The 22,216-nt window shown below is 44.6% G+C and overlaps 1 protein-coding gene across 1 annotated transcript in view; it reads left to right on the top strand.

The window, feature by feature from the left end:
* The first annotated feature begins 14,601 nt into the window (after window positions 1-14,601).
* Window positions 14,602-22,216, top strand: part of BCAS4 (breast carcinoma amplified sequence 4) — a 68,858-nt gene continuing 61,243 nt past the window's right edge. The window contains exon 1 of the mRNA XM_043981570.1: window positions 14,602-15,058. Within this exon, the coding sequence (XP_043837505.1) occupies window positions 14,762-15,058 (297 nt within the window). The 5' untranslated portion in view covers window positions 14,602-14,761. The remainder of the gene's footprint in view (window positions 15,059-22,216) is intronic.

Below are 22,216 nucleotides of genomic sequence, written 5' to 3'. Positions count from 1 at the left end.
CTAGGTAGTGCAGTGAATAGAGTACCAGGCCTGGAGTCAGGAAGACTCATCTTTCTGAGTTCAATTCTGGTATCAGACACTTAATGACCCTGGGCAATTCACTTAACCCAGTTTGCCTCAGTTTCCTCACCTGTAAAAATGATCTAGAGAAGGAAATGGCTAATCACTCCAGTATCTTTACCAAGAAAACCCCAAATGGGGTCACAAAGAGGTGGACAGGACTGAAACAACTCAACAACAACTTCCCTATCTGACCCAGGCTGGAAAAGCAATGGCCATTAATGAGCTGAATCCTATTGCTGATTGCCACTGAAGCTTTGACCTGTTATATTTCCAAGCCTGGGCTGATTTGTCACTGGTTTGGTCGGTTTTGTGTCCCCCCACCCCCACTCCTGGAGTCTCACCATATTGGTGACAAAGCAGACACCCAACATTGGCTTTATCCTACTGAAGCTCAGAACTCCTGAGCTCAAGTGATCCACCAGCCTCAGGCTCCTCAGTAGCAGGGATTATAGGCATGTGCCACCATTCCCACCTAGAACCAGAGATCTAAACACAGGGACATTTATTCTCTGGCTGTTCTCCTAGTGCCGTGTAAGTAATGGGACAAGATGGTTTTTGGTTCTGTCCTTTGCCTCCATTTCCCACAGACACTAACTATGGCATCAGATGAACTAAGAAGTAAGGTGTGTCAGATAATGTATGTGCCTTGTCCCACCTCTGCTACTAACACTGCAAGTGAGTCATGCCTTCCATGGACTTCAGTTTCTTCCTCTGTAAAATGAGGAGTTTGGAGCAATTGATCTCTAAGGGCCCTTCAAGTACTGATATTTCACAGGAGAAAGATAATGGATTTATAGTGACAGAATTGCAGAATCTCAGAGATAGAAGGAATTTCAGAGGTTAATAACCTGTTCCAGAACAGGAATCCCCTTTATAATGTGCCAGCCTTTATTTAAAGACTTCTGGTAAGGAAGAACTTAACTATTTTCCCCAGGCAGTCCATCCTATAATTATTATTTTTTTGTTTTTTGTTTGTTTTTTGCAGGGCAATGAAAGTTAATTGACTTGCCTAGGGGTCTGAGCGTCTGAGGAAGGGTTTGAACTCCTCCTGAATCCAGGGCCAGTGCTTTATCCACTGTGCCACCTAGCTGCCCCCATCCTATAATTATTAAGGAGCTTTTTCTTACATCAAGCCTAAATCTGTTCCTCTGCATCTTTGTTCCATTGCTTCGAGTATTGCCCTCTGGGAAGAAAAAGTCTAATCTCTTTTCCAAAGGACAGCCCTTCAGATACTTGAAAGCACCTCTAATATATTCTCTTCCTTATTTCTTTCAACTGATCCTCATCTCATAATCTCAAAGCTTTTCATCATCCTGGTCACCCTCTTTTGGGTGCTTACTAGCGTATCCTACATCTTTCCAAAAACATAAGACCCAGAAATAAACACATTATATAGCCTGACCAGGGTTGAGTATAATAAGATGATGGCCTCTCTCATCCAGGACAATGTTTTTTTAGATGCAATTTAGGATTACATTAGCTCTTTTGGGCTGGTATATCACAATATTGACTCATTTCCTTTACAGTAGTCTACAAATCAGTACGGCCTCCCTCCATTTTTTCAGACCAACCATTATCCAACCACACTTCTCTCAGCTTGTCTTTGTGAATTTGATTTTTTGAACTCAAGTGTATGACTACATTTTTTTTACTATTACATTTCATTTACTTAGTAACAGTCTATCATTCTATTCTGTCAAAATCTTTTGTGGATTCTTGAGCATCTAACCTACTAGCTAACATATCCAGCTTTCTATATTCCACAAATTGATACCTATGCTATCTGTGCATTTTCTAAGTCACAAATAACAGTGTTTAACAAAGCAAAGCTCAGATCCCTGGGTATTCCATTAGAGATTTTCCAAACTGACATGGAATTTGACTTACTACCTTTGGGTCTGGCTACTTAGCCAGTTCTAAATTCACCTAACTATATTATTGTCTCTCCATGTCTCTCCATATCTCTCCAACATTTCCACAGGAATAGAATGAGAGGTTTTGTCCAATGCCTTGTTAAAATCTAGGTGGGGCAGCTAGGTGGCACAGTGGATAGAGCACCGGCCCTGGATTCAGGAGGACCTGAGTTCAAATGCGGCCTCAGACATTTGACACTTACTAGCTGTGTGACCCTGGTCAAGTCACTTAACCCCAATTGCCTCACTAAAAAATAAAAATAAAATTTAAAAATAAACAAAATAAAAATAAAATCTAAGTAAACTAGATCTATCTATAACATTGCCCCGATCTACTAATTTAGTAATCCTATCAAAAAAGGAAATGAGTCTGGCATGTTCTTTTCCTGGAAGCTATGCCAAATCTTTGCCATTACTGCTTTCTTTTCTAGAATCTAAGCCAAGCTCACTGACTTCAAGTGTGCAGATTCCACTCTCTTTCTTTCTTGGATAGTTGGGACATCTGCCACTATCCAAGCACCTTTGTAGCACCTTGTAGCACCTTTCCTGTTCTCTGTAATCTTTCAAAGGTCTAGAGTGGATCGGCAATCAGATCCACTAATTTTTAGTACCTGGAGATAGAGTTCATTTGGGTCTGTTAATTAAAGAGTGGATCATTTGGTTTCTCACAACAATTTTAGAAGATAAGTACTATTATTATCCCCGTTTTACAGATGAAGAAACTGAGGCAGACGGAGGTTAAGTTTGTTTTCCCAGGGTCACACAGCCAGTAGGTGTGTAATGCCTGATTTGAACTCAGGTCTTCCTGACCATGGTCTTTTGAAACCATGTAGGAGTGGAAGCTGGGGGAAATTAAGGCATAGGGCCACAAAATGGAGTAGAAACTCTAGATCTTCATAGTTCTCATAACTCACTGGTTATAGCGGAGGAAAGAGTCTGGTTTTATTTTTGTAACCTGGGTCTGCATCTCTCCATTAGAGCACCCAGCATGGTATCTCTCCATTAGAGAAGCTGAGGAGCCTGCTTCCCAGAAGAGTTGTGATGACATGGAATGGAAGGGTCTTGTAGAGGCTGTGGAGCATTTGTGGACATTCTATAACTGATGGGTTAGACTGGCCAACCATGTGGTGAAGAGGAGGCCCTTTGATTGGAGGCTGAGGCACTTCAAAGAGGCCTGTCAGTCCTATCCTAGGGCCTTTAGGAACTTTCTATGGAGTTGTGGCCTCCCCTCGGGCCTGTGAAGGAGGTCCTTGGCCTCTGGATTTATTCTCTGCCATTCTAAGTGAAAGGACCTCTGCACTAAGGGTAATCTGCACATTATGTCTGCTCCTCTGGGGTGACTCATTCTTTCTCACCCAAAATGAAAACTGGGCATCACCAGTCACTCCTCACTGCCCCAGAGAGTGGAGCCCACCCTCCCAAGTGCACCTGCCCAAACCATGGGGTGATCTGAAATCTAAGGGAATTTCTCCCAGTGGAACTGGTATAGCTGCTGTGGGTTGCCATTAATTTATGCTATAACTACATCAAAAGGCCTGCACCAGACTCAGAAGGCAAAAGGTTGGTAGCTTTTACATAAAAGGGAAGAGATATAGTAATGGAGGGTATGTGGTTGTGCTGGGAATAAATCCCACGATTGGCTATCAATTGGCTAATGTAGCAAGGGTAAGATGTGACCTATCTTCCCAACAGTACTATGCTGGTAAATGTTTGACAGTTGGCTTTCTCAAATGACACTTTTTAAGTTTAATCTGCTTAATTAATATTTTCTCCATCGGTTTTTAAAAAGTAATCAATCGGGGGCAGCTAGATGGCGCAGTGGGTAGAGCACTGGCCCTGGAGTCAGGAGTACCTGAGTTCAAATCCAGCCTCAGACACTTAACACTTAACACTTACTAGCTGTGTGACCCTGGGCAAGTCACTTAACCCCAATTGCCTCACTAAAAAAAAAAAAAAGTAATCAATCGGGGGCAGCTAGGTGGCGCAATGGATAGAGCACCAGCCCTGGATTCAGGAGTACCTGAGTTCAAATCTGGCCTCAGACACTTAACACTTACTAACTGTGTGACCCTGGGCAAGTCACTTAACCCCAATTGCCCCACACACCAAAAAAAGTAATCAATAAACTTGGCTCTTCCAGATCTTATGAAATTTTAATGATATAATAAATATCAAATTTTCCTCTATGTCCTAGGATTTGTATTTTCTTCCTTTATGTATAAACAAGTGAAGGTGTATGGGGTGTTCAGGAGGACTAACACCTCTGGTGGGAGGCCTTGCTAAACCCTTTTCAGGGCTGCTCAGCAGCCACCTTTGATGTCCCCCTGTTACCCATCTTTTACCTGAGGCTCCAAGAAGCTATGGCATGAACAGCGGCTATATGCCAGAGAAGCTATCTCAGCAGATGGGCTAAACCAAGTTGAAGATAACCAATAGGCCTTAAACCTGTTGGTGAGTTAGGGAAATATCCATCCCAAGGTTATGAAGACTTTCCCTGGTAGAATGGGCAGATGGAAGCAATTTGTTCCAATAGGCCAAGAAGGCAGCTAAAGCAGGAGTTTGGTCCGACACTGAAAAAGCCAAGGGCATCCTCTACATCTGGGCCATCGCCAGTGATCCTGACTTTTGTCTTGCCACTAGACTTCAATGCTCTGGAAAAGAGTGAGGCTAACAACTCTACCTCACTTAAATTTAATTCATGTGCAACTCAAGAAGACATCACTCATTATCCACTATTTAACTATTTTATTATTTTGCTCTCTTACTATTTTACCTACCTTGAAGTTCTGTGGCAACTGGCAAGTAATGAAGCAGCAGATGTGGATACGCTGGGAGCTGTAGTCACAACCCTGCCAATAGGTGGCCCATGCCATTGGGTTGTCTTTTCACTGGACTGAAGCAGCAGTGGGATTTGTAACCCCATGGGTATCTGAGCAGCCTTTATTAAGAACCATACTACTGGGGCAGCTAGGTGGTGCAGTGGATAGAGCACCGGCCCTAGAGTCAGGAGTACCTGAGTTCAAATCCGGCCTCAGACACGTACTAGCTGTGTGACCCTGGGCAAGTCACTTAACCCCAATTGCCTTGCTAAAAAAAAAACAAAACAGGATAGATTTTGGGGGCAGCTAGATGGAGCAGTGGATAGAGCACCGGCCCTGGAGTCAGGAGTACCTGAGTTCAAATTCAGCCTCAGACACTTAACACTTACTAGCTGTGTGACCCTGGGCAAGTCACTTAACCCCAATTGCCTCACTTAAAAAAAAAAAAAAAGAACCATACTACTCACCTAGGGCAGCTAGGTGGTGCAGTGGACTAAAGCACTGGCCCTGGAGTCAGGAGGACCTGAGTTCAAATCTGACCTCAGACACTTGATACTTACTAGCTGTGTGACCCTGGGCAAGTCACTTAACCCCCATTGCCCTAAAAAAAAAAAAAGAACCATACTACTCACCTGCTGGCATGATGAAGGGGCTAGAAAAGATGCTCTAAAATTGTCTGCTTCACCCAATCCTAGCCTGCCTACTGCAGCAGATGGGGATCCCACCCTATAGTCAAAACACGCAAAAAAAGTACAAAAATTTTTGCAAAGATGATTCCCCTCACCAATGGTACATAGAATGTGCACATGCTCATGGACAAGAGGAAATCCAATAGACCTAAAAAACAAACAGCTCTTGTTGTGAGAGAACTCAGCAGGTATTGCATCCAATTAGCAGCCGAGAGTAAAACAAGGCTGGCAAATGAAGGACAGCTCACTGAAGTCAAAGCTGAATGCACAATTTTCTGGAGCGGCTGCCATGAAGAGGAGTGCCAGGAAGCTGGCATAAGTTTTGAAATCAGATCTAATCTAGTCAGCAAGCTCGTATGCCTCCCAAAAGGACCTAATGACAGGCTCCTAACAATGTGACTGCCGCTTGCAGGAAAATGCCATACTTCCACCATGATGGATCCTAAGGAGGTCAAAGAAGACCTGGAGACTCTCATCACCAGTATACCAAAAGAGGACAAGTTTGTGATTCTGGGTGATTTTACCATCAGAGGTGGCACAGACTATCAGGCATGACAGGGAGTCCTTGGGAGGAACAAAGTTGGAAACAGCAACAACAGTGGTCACTTACATTGAAGATCTGTGCATCTTATGACCTCATCACTCACACTGTCTTCTGTTTACCTAAATGCAAGAAAACTTCATGGATACGCCCTCATGGCAAACATTGGCATTTAATAGACTATGTCATTGCAAGGAGAAGAGATAGACAGGATGTGAGAATGACAAAAGTGATGTTTGGTACGGAGTGCTGGATCGATCATAAATTTATTCTCCCAAAGCTAAACATTCACATTAAAAAAAAAGCGGAGACCCTAAGCAAAATGAATGTCAGCAGACTCAGCACCAACAGATTAGCATGCTTCTCCACATTAGCAAACATCAGGATTGCTCTGAAAAAAATGATGGTGAAATTCAGAAGCTGCTAAACAAAAAACAAAAACTTCACAGATTTTGCCAGCAGGACAGTTTGTCCATTAGTGTTTAACTCCATCAAAATTAAAGGCAAGGGAAGCTGGGGCAGCTAGATGGCACAGTGGATAGAGCACCAGTCCTGGAGTCAGGAGTACCTGAGTTCAAATCTGGCCTCAGACACTTAATACTTAACTAGCTGTGTGACCCTGGGCAAGTCACTTAACCCCAGTTGCCTCACTAAAAAAAAAAAAAAAGTGCAAGGGAATCTTAGAGAGATGCAGGTTTCTTGGCTCAGTAAGAAGGGAGATGAAATTCACTTTTACACCAATAGCAACAATCCAAAATGCTTATACAATGTTCTGAAGGCTATTTTTGGGGAAAAGACCTATGGTGTATCCCAACTACTCAGTGTTGATGGAGTCACATTGCTTAGTGATAAGTACATGATACTGGAGAGATGGGCTGCACACTTCCATAGTGTTCTCAACAGATGATCATTAACCAATGCTGAAGCCATTGACCATATACCTCAGGTTGAAGTCAATTCCTCTTTAGTCAAACTTCCAACTGAAGAAGAGGTTTTGAATACCATTAAGGCTCCTTTCGTGTGGCAAAGTGCCTGGTACTGATTCTATCCCAGCAGAAATCTATAAGGCAGGGGGTCCATTGCTCATACAGAAGCTGACTGAAACCTTCTAGGTTGTATGGGAAGAGGAGGTTACCCCCTCCCAGGAGTTCAAGGATGCCTCCATTGTCCATTTCTATAAAGGTAAAGGAAATAGGTTGTCCTGTGACAATCACAGTGTGTGTGTGTGTGTGTGTGTGTGTGTGTGTGTATCTCTCTTAGTCATTGCCAGCAAAATTCTTGCCAGAGTCCTCCTTAATAAGCTGGTTCTTCACCTGGAAGATGGTCACCTACCTGAGAGCCTTCAGAAAAGGCTGAGGAATGATTGATACAGTATTTGCTGTTCAACAACTCCAGGAGAAATGCCAGGAGCAGAACAGAAGTCTGTACACAACATTCATCAACCTGACCAAGGCCTTTGATACTCAGTTGTGAGGGCTTGTGGAAGATCATGGTGAAATTTGGTTGCCCAGAAAAGTTCATCAGTATTGTTTGTCAGTTTCATGATGGCATACTTTCACAGATTCTGGATAAAGGATGATGTTCTCACACTTTACCGGTCACCAATGGAATGAAGCAAGGATGTGTGCTTGCTCCTTTGCTTTTTAGCACGATGTTTTCCTCCATGTTGTTCAAAGAGGACAAAAATGACATCAAGGTCAGCAACTACATTGATGGCAAACTATTTAACTTTAAAAGGCTACATGCTAAGACTAAAGTGGAAGGAGAGTTGGGGTGTGACTTTTTTGTTCACCAATGATTATGTACTCAATGCAGCCTCTGAGGCTGAGATGTAACATAATATGGATTGATTCTCTGCCACTTGTACTAATTTTTAGCCTGACAACACCAAGAAAACAGAGGTTCTCCAGCAGCCAGCACCGCACCATCCACATGTGGAATCACACTGGTTACTGCTTACAGCAAATGGTGGAATTCTGAGTGCTATAGATAAATTCACTTACTTTGGGAGTATACTTTCTAGGGATATCCACATAGATAATGAGGTTGATGCAAGCCTTGCCAGAGTCTAGCTCAGCATTTGAGACACTCCTAAAGAATGTGTGGGAGAGAAGAGGTATTAGGCTGCATACCAAACTGAAGGTCTACAGAGTCCTTGTGCTGACCTCACTGTTATATGCCTGTGAAACCTAGACAGTCTACCAGCACCATGCTAGGAGACTGAATCACTTCCATTTTAATTGTCTTAGGAAGACTCTGAAGATTACCTGGCAAGATAAAACACCAGATACTGAGGTCCTCTCTTGAGCTGAAATGCCAAACATTCAAACTCTACTGCAATGAGCACAACTCCAATGGGCTGGCCACATAGCCCAAATGCCAAACAATTTTACAGAGAACTCATGCAAAGGCAAGTGCTTACATGGAGGTCAGCAGAGGTGCTACAAGGATACTCTCAAGGTCTCAATGAAGAATTTTAGTATAGCTTGTGAGACACAGGAGACATCACCACAGGATGCCCAGCACGACATGCCTGCCTCAAAGAAGTTACTATACTCTGAGCAAAGCAGAATGGATGCTGTACAAAGGAAATGGGAGATGCACAAATGTAGACACATCTCTACTCCAAACATTCATAAAGACTATTTGTGCCTGCTCTGTGGTAGAGCCTTGGCCTGATCAGCCACAATCAGCCACAATGTACCTTGACCCCAACATCATGATGTTATTGGTCCTCTTCGAGTATGAAGGACAAACAAGATAAATGAGGCCAGGGGCAGCTAGGTGGCGACTCTGGATTCAGAAAGACCTGAGTTCAAATCTGACCTCAGACACTTGACACTTATTAGCTGTGTGACCCAAGCCTGGGCAAGTCACTTAACCCCAATTGCCTCACCAAAAAAAAAAAAAAAGATAAATGAGGCCATAGGTTTTATTTCTGGGTGTTTACTTGGATTTTTGTCTCCTGTGAATTTCTGGGTAGCTTCTACTGCTGTTCTTACATTGTAGCTAGTTGTTATAGCACCTAGATTGGTGAATAGATGCGGGTAATTTTCGCCCTCTGCTTTCTTTTTTTAGTTGAAATTTCGTTTCCTTAGATTTGTGAGGCTTCAAGCCAATACTTTCCAACCAAGTAACACAGGCTCTGATCCTGGCCCAAGATTTACTCTCTTGGTGACCAGAGGCAAGTCCTTCACTGTTCTGAGCCCAGGGTTCCTCATATCTAAAATGAGGGGGTTGGATTAGATGACCTCTGAAGTCCCTTCTAAATCCTAAAATTCCACAGAAGTATTTCAAGAATATTTTATTTCATTGGTGTGAGTGTCTTTCCACAAATGAAAACTGTCCAGCTTTCCATGCCTATGTAAATGGTCTTTGCAAGTTGGTGAAGAAAATCATCATCCTCTGGTGAACCTGGTCGATGAGCCACAGGAAAATAGATGATGACCTAGAGGGGAACTTAGAAGTCATCTAGCCCTGTCCCTTCATTTAACCAATGAAGAGACTGGGGCCCAGAGAAGTTAAATGATTTGCTTAAGGTTATACAGGTAGAGAGGCAGCTAGGTGGCACAGTGGACAGTGTCTGGCTTAGAGTCAAGAAGAATCATCTCGATGAGTTCAAATTTGGCCTTAGACACTTACTTACCAGCTACATGAGCCTGGGCAAGTCACTAAATCTGGTTTGCCTCAGTTTCCTCATCTGTGAAATAAGCTGGAGAAGGAAATGGCAAACTATTCCAGTATCTCTGCCAAGAAAACCCCAAACAAGGTCATAAAGAGCTAGACATGACTGAACAACAACAATATACAGGAAAAGAAATGCAGAGTAGATCCAAGATTTTGAAACCAGGCCTGGAGAGGGAGAGATGAAGGTAGTTCAGAATTTTAAAAGTGACAAAAAATTCCATTAAAAAGAAAGAGGGGGCAGCTAGGTGGTGCAGTGGATAGAGCACTGGCCCTGGAGTCAGGAGTACCTGAGTTCAAATCCGGCCTCAGACACTTAACACTTACTAGCTGTGTGACCCTGGGCAAGTCACTTAACCCCAATTGCCTCACTAAAAAAACTAAAAAAAAAAAAAAGAAAGAAAGAAAAGGGGGCGGCTAGGTGGCACAGTAGATAAAGCATCGGCCCTGGATTCAGGAGTACCTGAGTTCAAATCCGACCTCAGACACCTGACACTTACTAGCTGTGTGACCCTGGGCAAGTCACTTAACCCCCCAAAAAACAAACAAAAAGAAAGAAAGCAGACCATCAGTTTCCAAATCTAAACTTCTTCCTACAGCACCCCAAGGTTTTCTACAGTTAACTAGAATGGTTCTCAAGCAATAGATAGCCTGTTTCTAGGCCCATTCTCCTGTCTTCCCAATTTGGTAGATCTAATCTCAGGCTCTACTGCAATAACTTTTTTTTTTTTCTTCAAAAGAGTCCTTTATTGCCAGGACTTTCACAAGGTAGGCACATAAATGTTTCTTACTTTCTTTCTTTCTTTTTTTCAGGGCAATGAGGGTTAAGTGACTTGCCCAGGGTCACACAGCTAGTAAGCGTCAACTGTCTGAGGCTGGGTTTGAACTCAGGTCCTCCTGAATCTGAGGCCAGTGCTTTAGCCACTGTGCCACCTAGCTGCCTCCATAAATGTTTCTTAAATGAATTTGATGCATGACTGTTTTGGAGGAAGACAGATTCCAGAATTGTCTGCTCTTCCTTCCTATCCTGAGTCTTCTATCCATTTTTTTAATATCCAGGAATATTCTCTGGTTGTCATCCTGTCTGGCTCTTTCTGTTAAAAAGAACATCAGGTACTTGAGAACAACCTTGAATTGTATGTTTCTGCAGCTTCCACACCATGTGTGTACTCTGTGGTGCTGGAAGCCAAGGTGGCAGTGAGCTAAGCTCCTGCTGGGGATTGGATAGAAAACAGAATCATGAACATTCAGAGCTTGGAAGAACCTCAGAAGTCTAAGGATTAGAGCTAGAAGAGGCTGTAGAGCTCATTAAGACCAAAGCCCTCGTTTGACAGATGAGGAAACAGATTCAAAGACAGGAAGTAACTTGATAAAGGTCACATAAGGGGCAGCTAGGTGTCGAAGTGAATAAATCACCAGCCCTGGATTCAGGAGGACCTGAGTTCAAATCCGAACTCAGACACTTAACACTTACTAGCTGTGTGACCCTGGGCAAGTCACTTAACCCTAATTGCCCTGCAAACAAAAAAAAAAAGAAAAGAAAAGAAAAAAGAAAAAAAAAAGATAAAGGTCACAAGAGTACTATGTGGGACCCAGGGCCAGGGTCCCTGACACTAAATCTTGGACCCAGGCCACCATACTGCTCTTTAACTCAGACATGAGCAGGAACCCTCACCACAACATCCCCAACAAGAGGGATCCAGCCTCCCCTTGAGGCCCTCCAGTGATCTGGAGTTTCCTGACAGTGGAGGCAGTCCATTTTAATTTGGGCATTATTATTTCTCAGTATTCTAGCGATTAACTTTCCCAGTGGTCCTGTTTGCTGCTCCTCAGAACACATGTACACGTGTGTTTGTGAGGGGAGTTACGAGTTGTGAACGCGGTTTCGCTGATGGAGAAACTACAAAGGGGGAGGCCACTTGTCTGCAAGCAGGGTTTGTCAAACATTAGAATCCAGAGCCTTTCGTTGTCAGCTAGAAATAATTTCCTCTTGCCTTTAGAGTCCTTCGGCCATAAAGGCTGGAAAATTGGCCTTGCTGCTAGAGAAACATGCCAACCCCAGACAGGTCACTTCCTCTCTCTACAAAATGCTCAGATTGGGCTGGATCGTCTTTCTAATCTCCCACTACCTGTTTTGGATCTGGAAATGAGGACAAGGTGGGGAGAGGGGAAAGGTAAGAGGGTGAAGACGAGAGAAGCCCGCCTCCCAATCCCCATGGTGCCAGCCAGGTTTCCCTCTGAGACCAGTCAGGCCCCGCCTCGTGGCCTACCCCCGACAGCATTCCTGCAGAGAAGACCAGGCCCGAGCCTGTCCCCGCCAGCTCCAACCCTCCCACTGCTCCGTATAGAGTAGCCAGCCTTGCAGACTTCACTTGGGCACTAGAGGGAGCTAGTCTCTGATGCTCCTCCTCAATCAGTGCAGCTGGTTTAAACTGGTTCTGTCAGGGTGTGGTCAGTGCAGGCAGCTGCCTTGGTCCCAGGCCTCAGGGCTGCCAGTGTTTGCTCGCCTTGCCTTTCTCTCCAAGCATGGTGGGGCTACAGAGGAGTAGTGGCCTCCCCCACTTTCCGGGGCAGAGGTGGTCAGGGGAAAGGGCATTGATTGGCATGGTCAGAACCTTGCAACAAAGCCCCTGGGGCAGCTTTTGTTGCTGTTCCACTCTTTCCCCTGGTCCACCATGTTTACCATTCAGAATCACAGGTTTAGAGCTAGAAGGGATCTCAGAGTGCAGAGTACATACATATGTCATGGAACCTCAGAGCCAGAAGGACTCATAGAACATACGATGTCAGAGGGTGGAGGGGTATTAGTCTTGGACCACAGAATGTCATTGCCAGAAGGCATCTTCTCATTTAACACATAGCCTTCATTTTATAGATGAGGAAATGGAGACCCAGAGGGGGAAAGGACTTGCCCAAGATCTCACAGTTTCTGTTGAATACCCATCTTTAGAAATGGTCCCAGGGAAAGTGGAGATTGGGTAAGGACAAGAAAAACAAGGAAGTGGGAAGAGCCAGGAGTCTTCCTCTACAGAGCAGATCCCCAGGCTTTCCAGAGAACAGCCTGCTTTGGAAGGTAGCCTGGGGTAGTACAAGTACCCTGAACTGGCAGTCAGGAGACCTGGATTCTACCTCTGGCTCTGCATAATCCTGGGTGACCTTGGGCAAGTCACAGCCTCTCTGGGTCTCTGCTTATGCCCCTGAAAATGACAGGATTGGAGTGGATAATCTCATGTTGGTCTAGTTCTGCCAGTCTATCTTCTAAGGTTCTTTCCAGCTGATATTCTATGATTCTAGGCCAAAATGAGGTACCTTGGGGGCTCTCTCAAATCTGGGAGGGGCAAAATTAGGAGGAAGTAGGACGGGAAAGGACTGTGAATTCATCTTTCTCACAAGTCGATTTAGGTAGGGCCCTGTTCCTGGGGAACTTTCAACCTCAAAAAACCAGATAGAAGAGCCCCACAGCTAAGAAGGGAGCTCTTGGTTAAAGTCTCCATGTGTGACTTGCTGACAATGAACAGAGGAGCATGGGTTAATTTGTTTCTAATTAAGCTACCTCCCAGCTCCTGTGACCCTGTGCCTGGAGCCTCAGGGTCACCTTTTGGAAGGGTTTCTGGGAGTCTGAATGTTGTTAATTGACTATGGGTTTAGGGTTTGGGGCAATTCTAGAATAATATGGAGAAGAGAATTGGGAATTTCATTCCCCAGGGGCAGAGGGGGAAAGCTTTCTCTGACTTGCCTCCTTATACTCCCAACAAAGAGTTTAGAGATCAGAGTTCTAGTTCAGCAGTGCTGCTAAATTAATGTGATGACTTTGGGCAGAGGTCACTTCTGTTCTCTGGACCTTACTTCCCTTATCTGAAAAATTAGGGTATTGGGGGGCAGCTAGGTAACAGCACCAGCCTTGGATTCAGGAGGACCTGAGTTCAAATCCAGTCTCAGACACTTGACACTTACTAGCTGTATGACCCTGGGCAAGTCACTTAACCCTCATAGCAACGCAAAAAATTAAAAATTAAAAAATTAGGGTATTGGACCAGAGTTAGTGAAGTACAATGGAAAGACCTGGATGCAGAATCTGATGGCCTGAGTTTAAAAAAGCAAAGACACAAACCTACTAAGACACCAAATAGCTCTGCGATCCTGGGTCACTAACCTCTCACATTCCACACCTATAAAAAAGGGGGGTGTCGGGGTGAGTCTAAATGGCCGCTAAAGCCCCTTCCAGTTCTAATCTAACGTCCTACAATTTTGGTGATTGCTAAGATTCCTCCTGACATTCAATGATTCTACTTCCATACATTAAGCATCTGGGATTTCATCTCTAATAGGGAATAAAATTCGGTGCAAGAATGGGGGAGGAGGGAGGAGAGAATCAATGCTTTTACGATCTAATTTCGAAGAAAGAACAATAATGAAGGCTCTCCCTGTCTCCCACTCTGACCTCTTCATCTCTTTAAAAAATAGCAGTTCACCTAGAAATTCAGTCGGGGAGGGAGCCCTAGGGAAGCCCCAAAGGAAAACAAAACAGAGTTCAAGTTCTTGGGACTGGCGGCCGAGCCCTGAAGAGGACTGCTCAGGGCTGGAGAAGTGGAGGGAAAAAGCTCCAAAGGGGAGGGATCAGAGTCTGGCATATAAAGTAGCCAAGGGCTCCCCTTTCTGCAGCCAGGGTCCCCCGAGGCCCCGCCCCACCTTACCCCGCCAAACCTCGGCCGCTAAGCCATCCCCCATCTCCAGTTGCATGGAAGAGTGGAGGGGAGGAACCTTAGGCGGCGGGGAGGCGGAGGGAGCAGAGGCTCGGCGGGGACCCAGGCGGGAGAGTGGCTGGGGATGGGCCGCGGGGCTGCAGTACCGGCCGCGCGCCGCTGGGTGGCAGGCCCGCCGCGGCTCTGGACTGTGGCTGGGCTCGGTGGTGGCGGCGGCAGTGGCGGCAGCAGCAGCAGCTACAGCAGCTGTAGCAGCAGCGGCCGCTCGGTCCCAGCACCCGTTCCCTGCGGGTGCAGGCAGCCGGAGCTGGGCTGGACCAGCGGCGACGCTCCACCGCCCCGGCTTTGCATGCACCTGCCCCACCTCTGCCAGGAAGAGCCCGGGTGGCGGGGGCGCGGGGCTCGGGGCACGGTAGGGAGGAGTCGGCTGCCGGGAGCCTTTGAAATGAGCGTGCCAGAGCCGGGTCCTGCAGCCGCTGCCGCCGCCGCCGCTGCCTTCATGATGCTGCTGGTGGACGGGGACGGGGACCGGGACCGGGACGGGCACGGGGTTGGGGACAGAGAGCAGTCGGAGTCACAGCCCGAGCCGCTGCACAGCGGGGCGCAGGAGCTCGCCCTCTCCCTCACCCCCGAGCCCGGGGCCGAGGTAGGACCCCGCAAGAGCAGCTCGGGCCTCTAAGGGTTAAACCGCTTCGGGAAAGTGAGGACCCTGCTGGGGCGGAGGGAGGGGGCGGAGAAGAAAGTGAGGGAGGCAACTAGCAGCCCCTTTGCCGCAGCCAAACTTTTAGAGTGAGTGCTTGTTCTACCCCTATAGGATCCTCTGTGCTCCCCACCCTGAGAAAGTTCCTATTCCCCTCCAATTTCCTCCTTAGTGAAAGGGGAGGGATGGACTGAATGAGCTCTCAGGTACCAGTTCTGGCCTTCTGTTCTAAGGCCCCTTGCAGAGGTTATGGCCTAGGATGCTGCCTATACGTGCAGGGGCCTAGCTGGGGTCATCCTCCAGTAGGTGGTATTTAGGATGAATATTCAGGTGGAAGAATGTTATTTGATCCTCCTGGGGATGTGCTGCTCCGAGTGCCCCATCAGATGCTAACCTAGATCTGCTCAGGGATTCCCTGAAGCATTTCCTGTTATCCAGGTGTTGTCACTGGGAAGAAATGGGATGAGTAGCAATCTGGACCCAGGCGTTCATTCCCAAGGTGGTCCAATCTAGCTTTGATGTACAAGTCCTTCTCCCAGCCCCTTTTCCCTCTTTAGAGACCAGGTGATTTGGGCATTAGTGGTTCTCTCACAAAACTGAAATAAAGAATCTTAAATCCCTCCCCCTGCCCCTTCCCTCAAGGAACTTGCATTTTAGTGTGGAAAGTCAACACATAAAAGGAAGAAAGCAGAGGCCTGACCTTTTTCCATTAGTCTGATGAACTGCAAAGACTCCATCAGATCACTGAGCCAACTGATCTCTAGTGAAGTGGAGCTGAGGCTTGTGCTTTGGAGTCATGAATCTCCAAGTCTGATAGTGGGATAGGACCTAGGATACCATATAAGCCAATACCTTCCTGAAGCAGGAATCCCTTTAACAACAATCAGCTTCAGCTTGAACACATCCAGTGACAGAAAGCTCACTATCTTATGAGACAGCTGTGTTGGACAGCTCTGATTGTTAGGAACTTTTGCAGTTGAGCTGAGATGAAATATAAGTCCCTGTAATTTCTACCAACTGGTTCTTGGAACAAGTCAAGGCCTTTTCCACATGACAGCCCTTTAAATATTTGAAGACATGGACCAAGTCCTTACTAACCTTCTCTAGACAAAAATGAGGCAGCATGGTTTAGTGGAAAGAGCCTTGGACCTGGAGTCAGAAGCTCAGGATTTGAATCCTGATTCTGCTATTGATTAGCTGTATGACCTTGGGCAAATTACTTACAGTCTTTAGAAATCAATGAAAGGGGTTGGGCTAGATGCTCTCAGAGGTCCCTCCCATCTTCAGAACAGTTTGATCCTGAGTTCTCTTGCGTGTTCTTGACATGGTTTCAAGGTGACCTCTTATCAGCATAAGATTCCCCTTTCCTTTCACTACAAAAGAAATACACTTAAACCCAAACCTGTCAGCTGGACAGCCATGCACCCCAGCTTGTGACAGTGTCAGAAAAAAGTTAATTGGCATTTCCCTGTGAAGGAAATTAAACCTCTGCTCAATATTCCCCATTCTTGAGTTTTTGTTTTGTTTTGTGTTTTGTTCATTCCCATCTTCTCTCTTCAAAATAAGGATATGTCATTGTGCCCAGTGGCTAAATGTAGGCTTTATTTTTTTTTTCTCTGTTAGGGATGGCCTTTGAGAGATGATGCAGTGTGTATTAAATTAATTTCCTCACTCTGGATTCTCCTTTGTTCACACAAGAGATGGGATCTTCAGGATTGGTAGGGGACCAAATGTAGAAAGAGTTGAAGTGCTTCTTTATTATTAGTGTGCAGGGACAAACCCATTTAAAAGTCCTTGGTGCAATTTATTTGCAAAAAGAAATAGAAATAGTTAAGAGAAAGAGAATGGATGGGGGCTTTTTTGCTTCTCCCTTGAAAATGGCTTATCAGTAGATCTCAATCATTCTAACAGAGTAGGCCGGACTTAAGGAAAATATTAAAGACAAGATCAGGAAGGGTCAAGGAATCCCCCTTCTGGAAGGGACCTTCTGGACCATCTAATCCAATTCTCTAATTTAACAGATGAGAAAAAAAGGGTGTTATGGGCCCAGAGCACCCCAGAAGTTCTCTGGGGTACCTCAAAGAACCTTCTCCTTGAGGAACTAATCCAAAGGACAGACACACCTAAAGAGATAAGTGGAACTGGATCTCAGTGAGCAAGCTCCCGGACCCCCACCCTTCATTCCAGTCTCCTCCATCCCTGGGGAGATAAGTTTGGGTGTGGCTGCTACCTTTGTGTAGAGATGGCTTGAAAGATCTGCAGCCACCCCTCACCCAACTCCTCCAGCCATCACCAGTGGGGGATGGTCCTTCCTCACTAAGGGAACTTTCCATAGTCAGATGGTCACCCCCATCAGTCCTCTATAAAAGTACCTGCCTGTCTCCTGCTCAAGGAGATTGGTATCTCAGAGCCACATTCTGCGCCATGCCTTCTCCCCATGAGAAGTCCAAGGATTTCTCTCTTGGTTTCCCTTCCCTTCTCCAGCCCCTAAATAAACTACTATCTTATTCTAATTGCTTTTGTGTGCAAGAGGGTGTAATTCTTTAAACAGGAATTCCTATCCCTTTCCCTAACCCCCTACCCCATTTTCCCCATGTCAAAGGGAAGGGACTTGCCTGGGGTCACATAGCTAGTTACTGACAGAACCAAAGCTAGAACCCAGGAGCAAGAATCTAGTTGTTGTTTTTAATACATTAAGAATTATTTTAGGACTATAATCAGGACCCTGCTTATGTTAAAGGATCAGAGAATTTAGAGCTGGAAGGTACCTAGCAAGCATGTAGTCCAATCCCCTTATTTGATAGGAGCATAGAGAAGGGAAAGTGATTGGCTTACAGTGGCATATTTAGTTGATACCAGAACAGAAATTAGAACCCTGGCCTTCTGCCTTTTAGGCTTCTATCTCAAGTGTGGCAGTGTTGCCCTTAGAAAATAAAAGTCCAGTGGGGACCAAGCCTGGCTAGATTATGTCCTTTGACCTTATTCATTTGGCAGAGCCTCTGCATGGTGATTTTTGACCTTTACCTGGTGAGATGGAAAAGAGCACTGTCCTTAACATCAGAAGGCTGATGTTTAAATCCCTGCTGAGTCATGCACTAGTTCTGTGACCTTAGAAAAATTATTTTACCTTTCTAAGCCTCAGTTTCCCTTTGAGTACTCGAATTCTGTTCTCTTCTACTTGGAAGAACAAATAACATTTCTGGCAGAGGAGGCAGTGCGGTGGAGGAAGAGATAATGACATTGGGACTCAAGAGTACTGAATTTGGAGTTTGGGGACCTGCATTTGAGTCCCAGCTTTGTTCCCTAGTAGCCAGTAAGAAAATGGAAATAATATACTTGCACAGATAGTCTCACTAGGTTTTTATGAGGATCTAGTGAGTCAAATTTGGTTAAGATTTGTAAACCTTTAAAGTGCTATACTAATGTTCATTGTTATTCAGGCAGGCCATTCAATCTTGGTTTCACAGTGGGGGTGGGGGTGGGGAGGGATTACAGTCTTGTGGAAGGAGGCTGCTGATGAAGGGACAATTCTGAAGCTCTGTTCTGGTTGGCCAATGGGCATATGCTGCAGACTGTTTGGTTGGGGGTTTCCTGTCACTGGTGGTGTTTTTTTTTTCTTTTTTTTCTTTTTTTTTTTTGGTTCCAACTTCCTCTTTTGGGGGAAAGTTCATAGTTCATCTCTAGAAGAAGTCTCAAGGTGTCAGGTTCCCAGATTGTCAGAAACATAAGGGACTTTAGGGATAATTTAGCACAATGGGTCTGTGAACTTGGGAAAAATGACATCTTTTTTCAATATAATTTGTAATTCTTTTCAATCTTACATATTTTATTTTATGCCTTTAAAAACATTATTCAGACAATGTCCACAGGCTTTAGCTAGACAATCAACAAACACTGATTAAGTGTTTACTAGTACTAGGCACTGTGCATCAGATTCCCAAAAAAGTCCAGGACACAAGAAAAAGTTTAAGAAAATGTGAAACTCCCAGGGCAGCCAGATGGCGCAGTGGATAGAGCACCGGCCCTGGAGTCAGGAGTACCTGAGTTCAAATCCAGTCTCAGACACTTAACACTTACTAGCTGTGTGACCCTGGGCAAGTCACTTAACCCCAATTGCCTCACTAAAAAACAAAAAACAAACAAACAAAAAAACAAACCCTAGAAAATGTGAAACTCCCTCATTTGATAGCTGAAGAAAGAGATTTATGGAGAGGGAGCGACTTGGTTTGAAAGGTCACACAGTGACAGAACTAGAATTTGAACCCAAGCCTTTTGACTGTAGAGCCCGCACTCTTCCTGTTCTAATGCCTCCCCTGCTCCCAAGATTGCTTTCCCCCAAATTCTAGAAACAGAAGATTTTGGAGGGAGATGAATTTTGACCGAATGAGAGAAGAAAGCTATCTTAGCATCTTAACATCCTTGGAACAGGTGGAACCAATGCTGGCGAGGGCAAAGTTCCTTTTACTTAAAAGTTTCCCAAAAGTAGCTGAACAGAGAAAATCTTGATCCACAACCCCATTTCTCCTTTTCTGGGATGTGATTATTATAGCAGATTAGAGTTAGAGGGAACCTCAGAAAATAGAACTTAAAATCTCAGAGCTGGAAGGGAACCTAGAATCTAGAATGTCAGTGCTGGTAGATATCATAAAAAATAAAATGTCAGAACTGAAAGAGATGAGAAAGGAAATCTACTCAATGAACGAGCTCTCTATCTAGCATCCTGGTGATTTGCTCAGCTAACTTTTGCCTATAGTCCTGAAGTTATGGGGAATTTATGGTCTCCAGGTCTCTCTTCCTGGTCACCTTCTACCTCTTCCTAAATACAATGCCTACATCCGGGTACAGTATTCTAGTTGGGGTTTGACCAGAATAGACTGTAGTAAGACTATTGCCTCTAATTTTCTCATTCTCTTTCAATGCTGCCTAAGAACACACTAAGTATTTTGTTTTGGTTTCATTGTCATCACACATTGACATTGAACTTGTAGTCCACTAAAACCCTGAGATTAAACCTCCATCTCCTACTTATAAAATTCATTTTGTTTTGGTAACCCAAGCAATATAGTATGGAAAGAGCCCAAGATTTGGAGTCTGAGGACCCGGATTCAAATCCTGACTCTTCTATTTGCTCCCTATGTGACCTTGGGCCAGTCGCTGTCTCTATGCCTTGATTTCCTCATGTAAAATTAGGAGGTTAGATTAGATGCATTAGAACATCTTGGTTCTTCAAGGTCTGGGAAACCCTCACCCAAGAACCTGTTTCATGCCAAACTGATTTTCTTTCTCTCTTTTTTTTTTTTGGGGGGGGGAGTATGTACATTTAAAATTTTTTTTGGTTAACAAAAATTTATTATCTTACGCTCCTGATCCTATGACACCATATTTTTGTTGTTCAGTGATTTTTCAGTCATATCTAACTCTTCCTCCATGATCCCATTGGGGTTTTCTTGGCAAAGATAATGTAGTGGTTTGCCATTTCCTTCTCCAGCTCATTTTACAGATGAAAAAACTGAGGCAAACAGGATTAAGTGACTTGCTCAGAGTCACATGGCCAGTAAGTGTCTGAGGCCAGAGTTGAATTCAGGTCTTCCTGACTCCGGGCAATACTCTATCTATTGAGCTACCAAGATTATCTCTATTAAATTCTATCTTATTTTTCAGCCCATTATTCTAAATTGTGGAGATCTTTTGGGATCCTAACAGAATCATTCAAAGTTTTAGCTATCCTTCCTACAACTTAGATCTCCAACATGTCATCTCCATTTTTATCCAAAGGCATTCATAATAAACTGCAATGACACAGGGGCAAGCATAGATCCGAGAACTTGCCCCAAGTTGATCTTAAACCACTAAAGACTCTTCTAGTAGGTAGTATATATATAGTAAAGGAGAAGGGCCCATGGTCTAGTCTAAACAGCATTAGATCTGAAGTTGAGCACTTGGGTTTGAGTCCCAGCTCTGCTACTTACTATGTATGGCTTTGAACAAGTCCTTTCCCCTCTCTGAGCTCCAGTTTCCTCATCTGTAAAATAAAAGGGTTATTTTCTTTAAGATGCTTTCCAGTTCTAAATCCTATGATCCTAATCACATGCTAGAAGAATAAGCCTTCCCCTTCCCCCTAACTTGTGCCCTTTTTTCCCTGTGTTTCCCCCATTGCTGGAGTTCAGAACCAGTACTGTGACTCTTCAAATGCCCATGTTGCTGGGAGCAGGCCAGGCTGTCTCTGTCAGCTGCCTCCTCCTGCCTGAGTTCTTTGGCCTTTCACTCAGCACTGATAGGTCAGGAGTTGGGGGCGGAGTCTGGGGCTGTTCTTCCTTCAGCTGCAGCTAGAGATGCTGTGGGCAGGCCCCAAGCTTCAGTGGAAAGGCGGCACTGGTGTAATGGAAACAGCTTCTTCAAGGCCTATCTTGTGCTCAAGTCTTTTGCCCCAGTTTACTAGTTTTGTGATCTGGGATGAATTATTCACTTCTCTGAGCCTCAGTTACTTCATCTGCAAAAGAGGGATACTAATACTTTTGCTCCCCACCTCACAGGGTTGTTGGAAGAAAAGTATTTTATAGATCTTAAAGTGCTCAAGAAATGTGAGCTGCTTCTGTTGTTATCAGAACATCCTGGTCCTGGAATGTCTATGAAGCCCTTACCCAAGAGCCTGCTTCATGGCAAACATATTTTCTTTTTCCACACATAAATCTAATCATAAATATTTTTTCCTTTTTTTTTTTTTTTGCGGGGCAGTGGGGGTTAAGTGACTTGCCCAGGGTCACACAAGCTAGCAAGTGTCAAGTGTCTGAGGCCGGACCTGAACTCCGGTACTCCTGAATCCAAGGTCGGTGCTCCATCCACTGCGCCACCTAGCTGCCCCTAATCATAAATATTTTTTGATAAACAAAATTTCATTTTTTCTCCCTCCTACATTTCTTCCCCTCCTTCTACTAGAAAAAAAGAAAGTCCTTGTAATAAACATACATGGTAAATCAAAACAAATTATGGATTGGTAATATCTGTGTATGTAGACATTACTAATGTGGCATTTATATATCTATACATGTTTATGTGTGTATCTATCTGTATATGTATATACATACACACACACATATATATCCA

Source organism: Dromiciops gliroides, chromosome 2, assembly GCF_019393635.1.
Source record: "Dromiciops gliroides isolate mDroGli1 chromosome 2, mDroGli1.pri, whole genome shotgun sequence".
NCBI classification, from domain to species: Eukaryota; Metazoa; Chordata; class Mammalia; order Microbiotheria; family Microbiotheriidae; genus Dromiciops; species Dromiciops gliroides.
The sequence above is the reverse complement of the archived record's forward strand: the minus strand, read 5'-3'. Positions and strand labels throughout refer to the sequence as shown.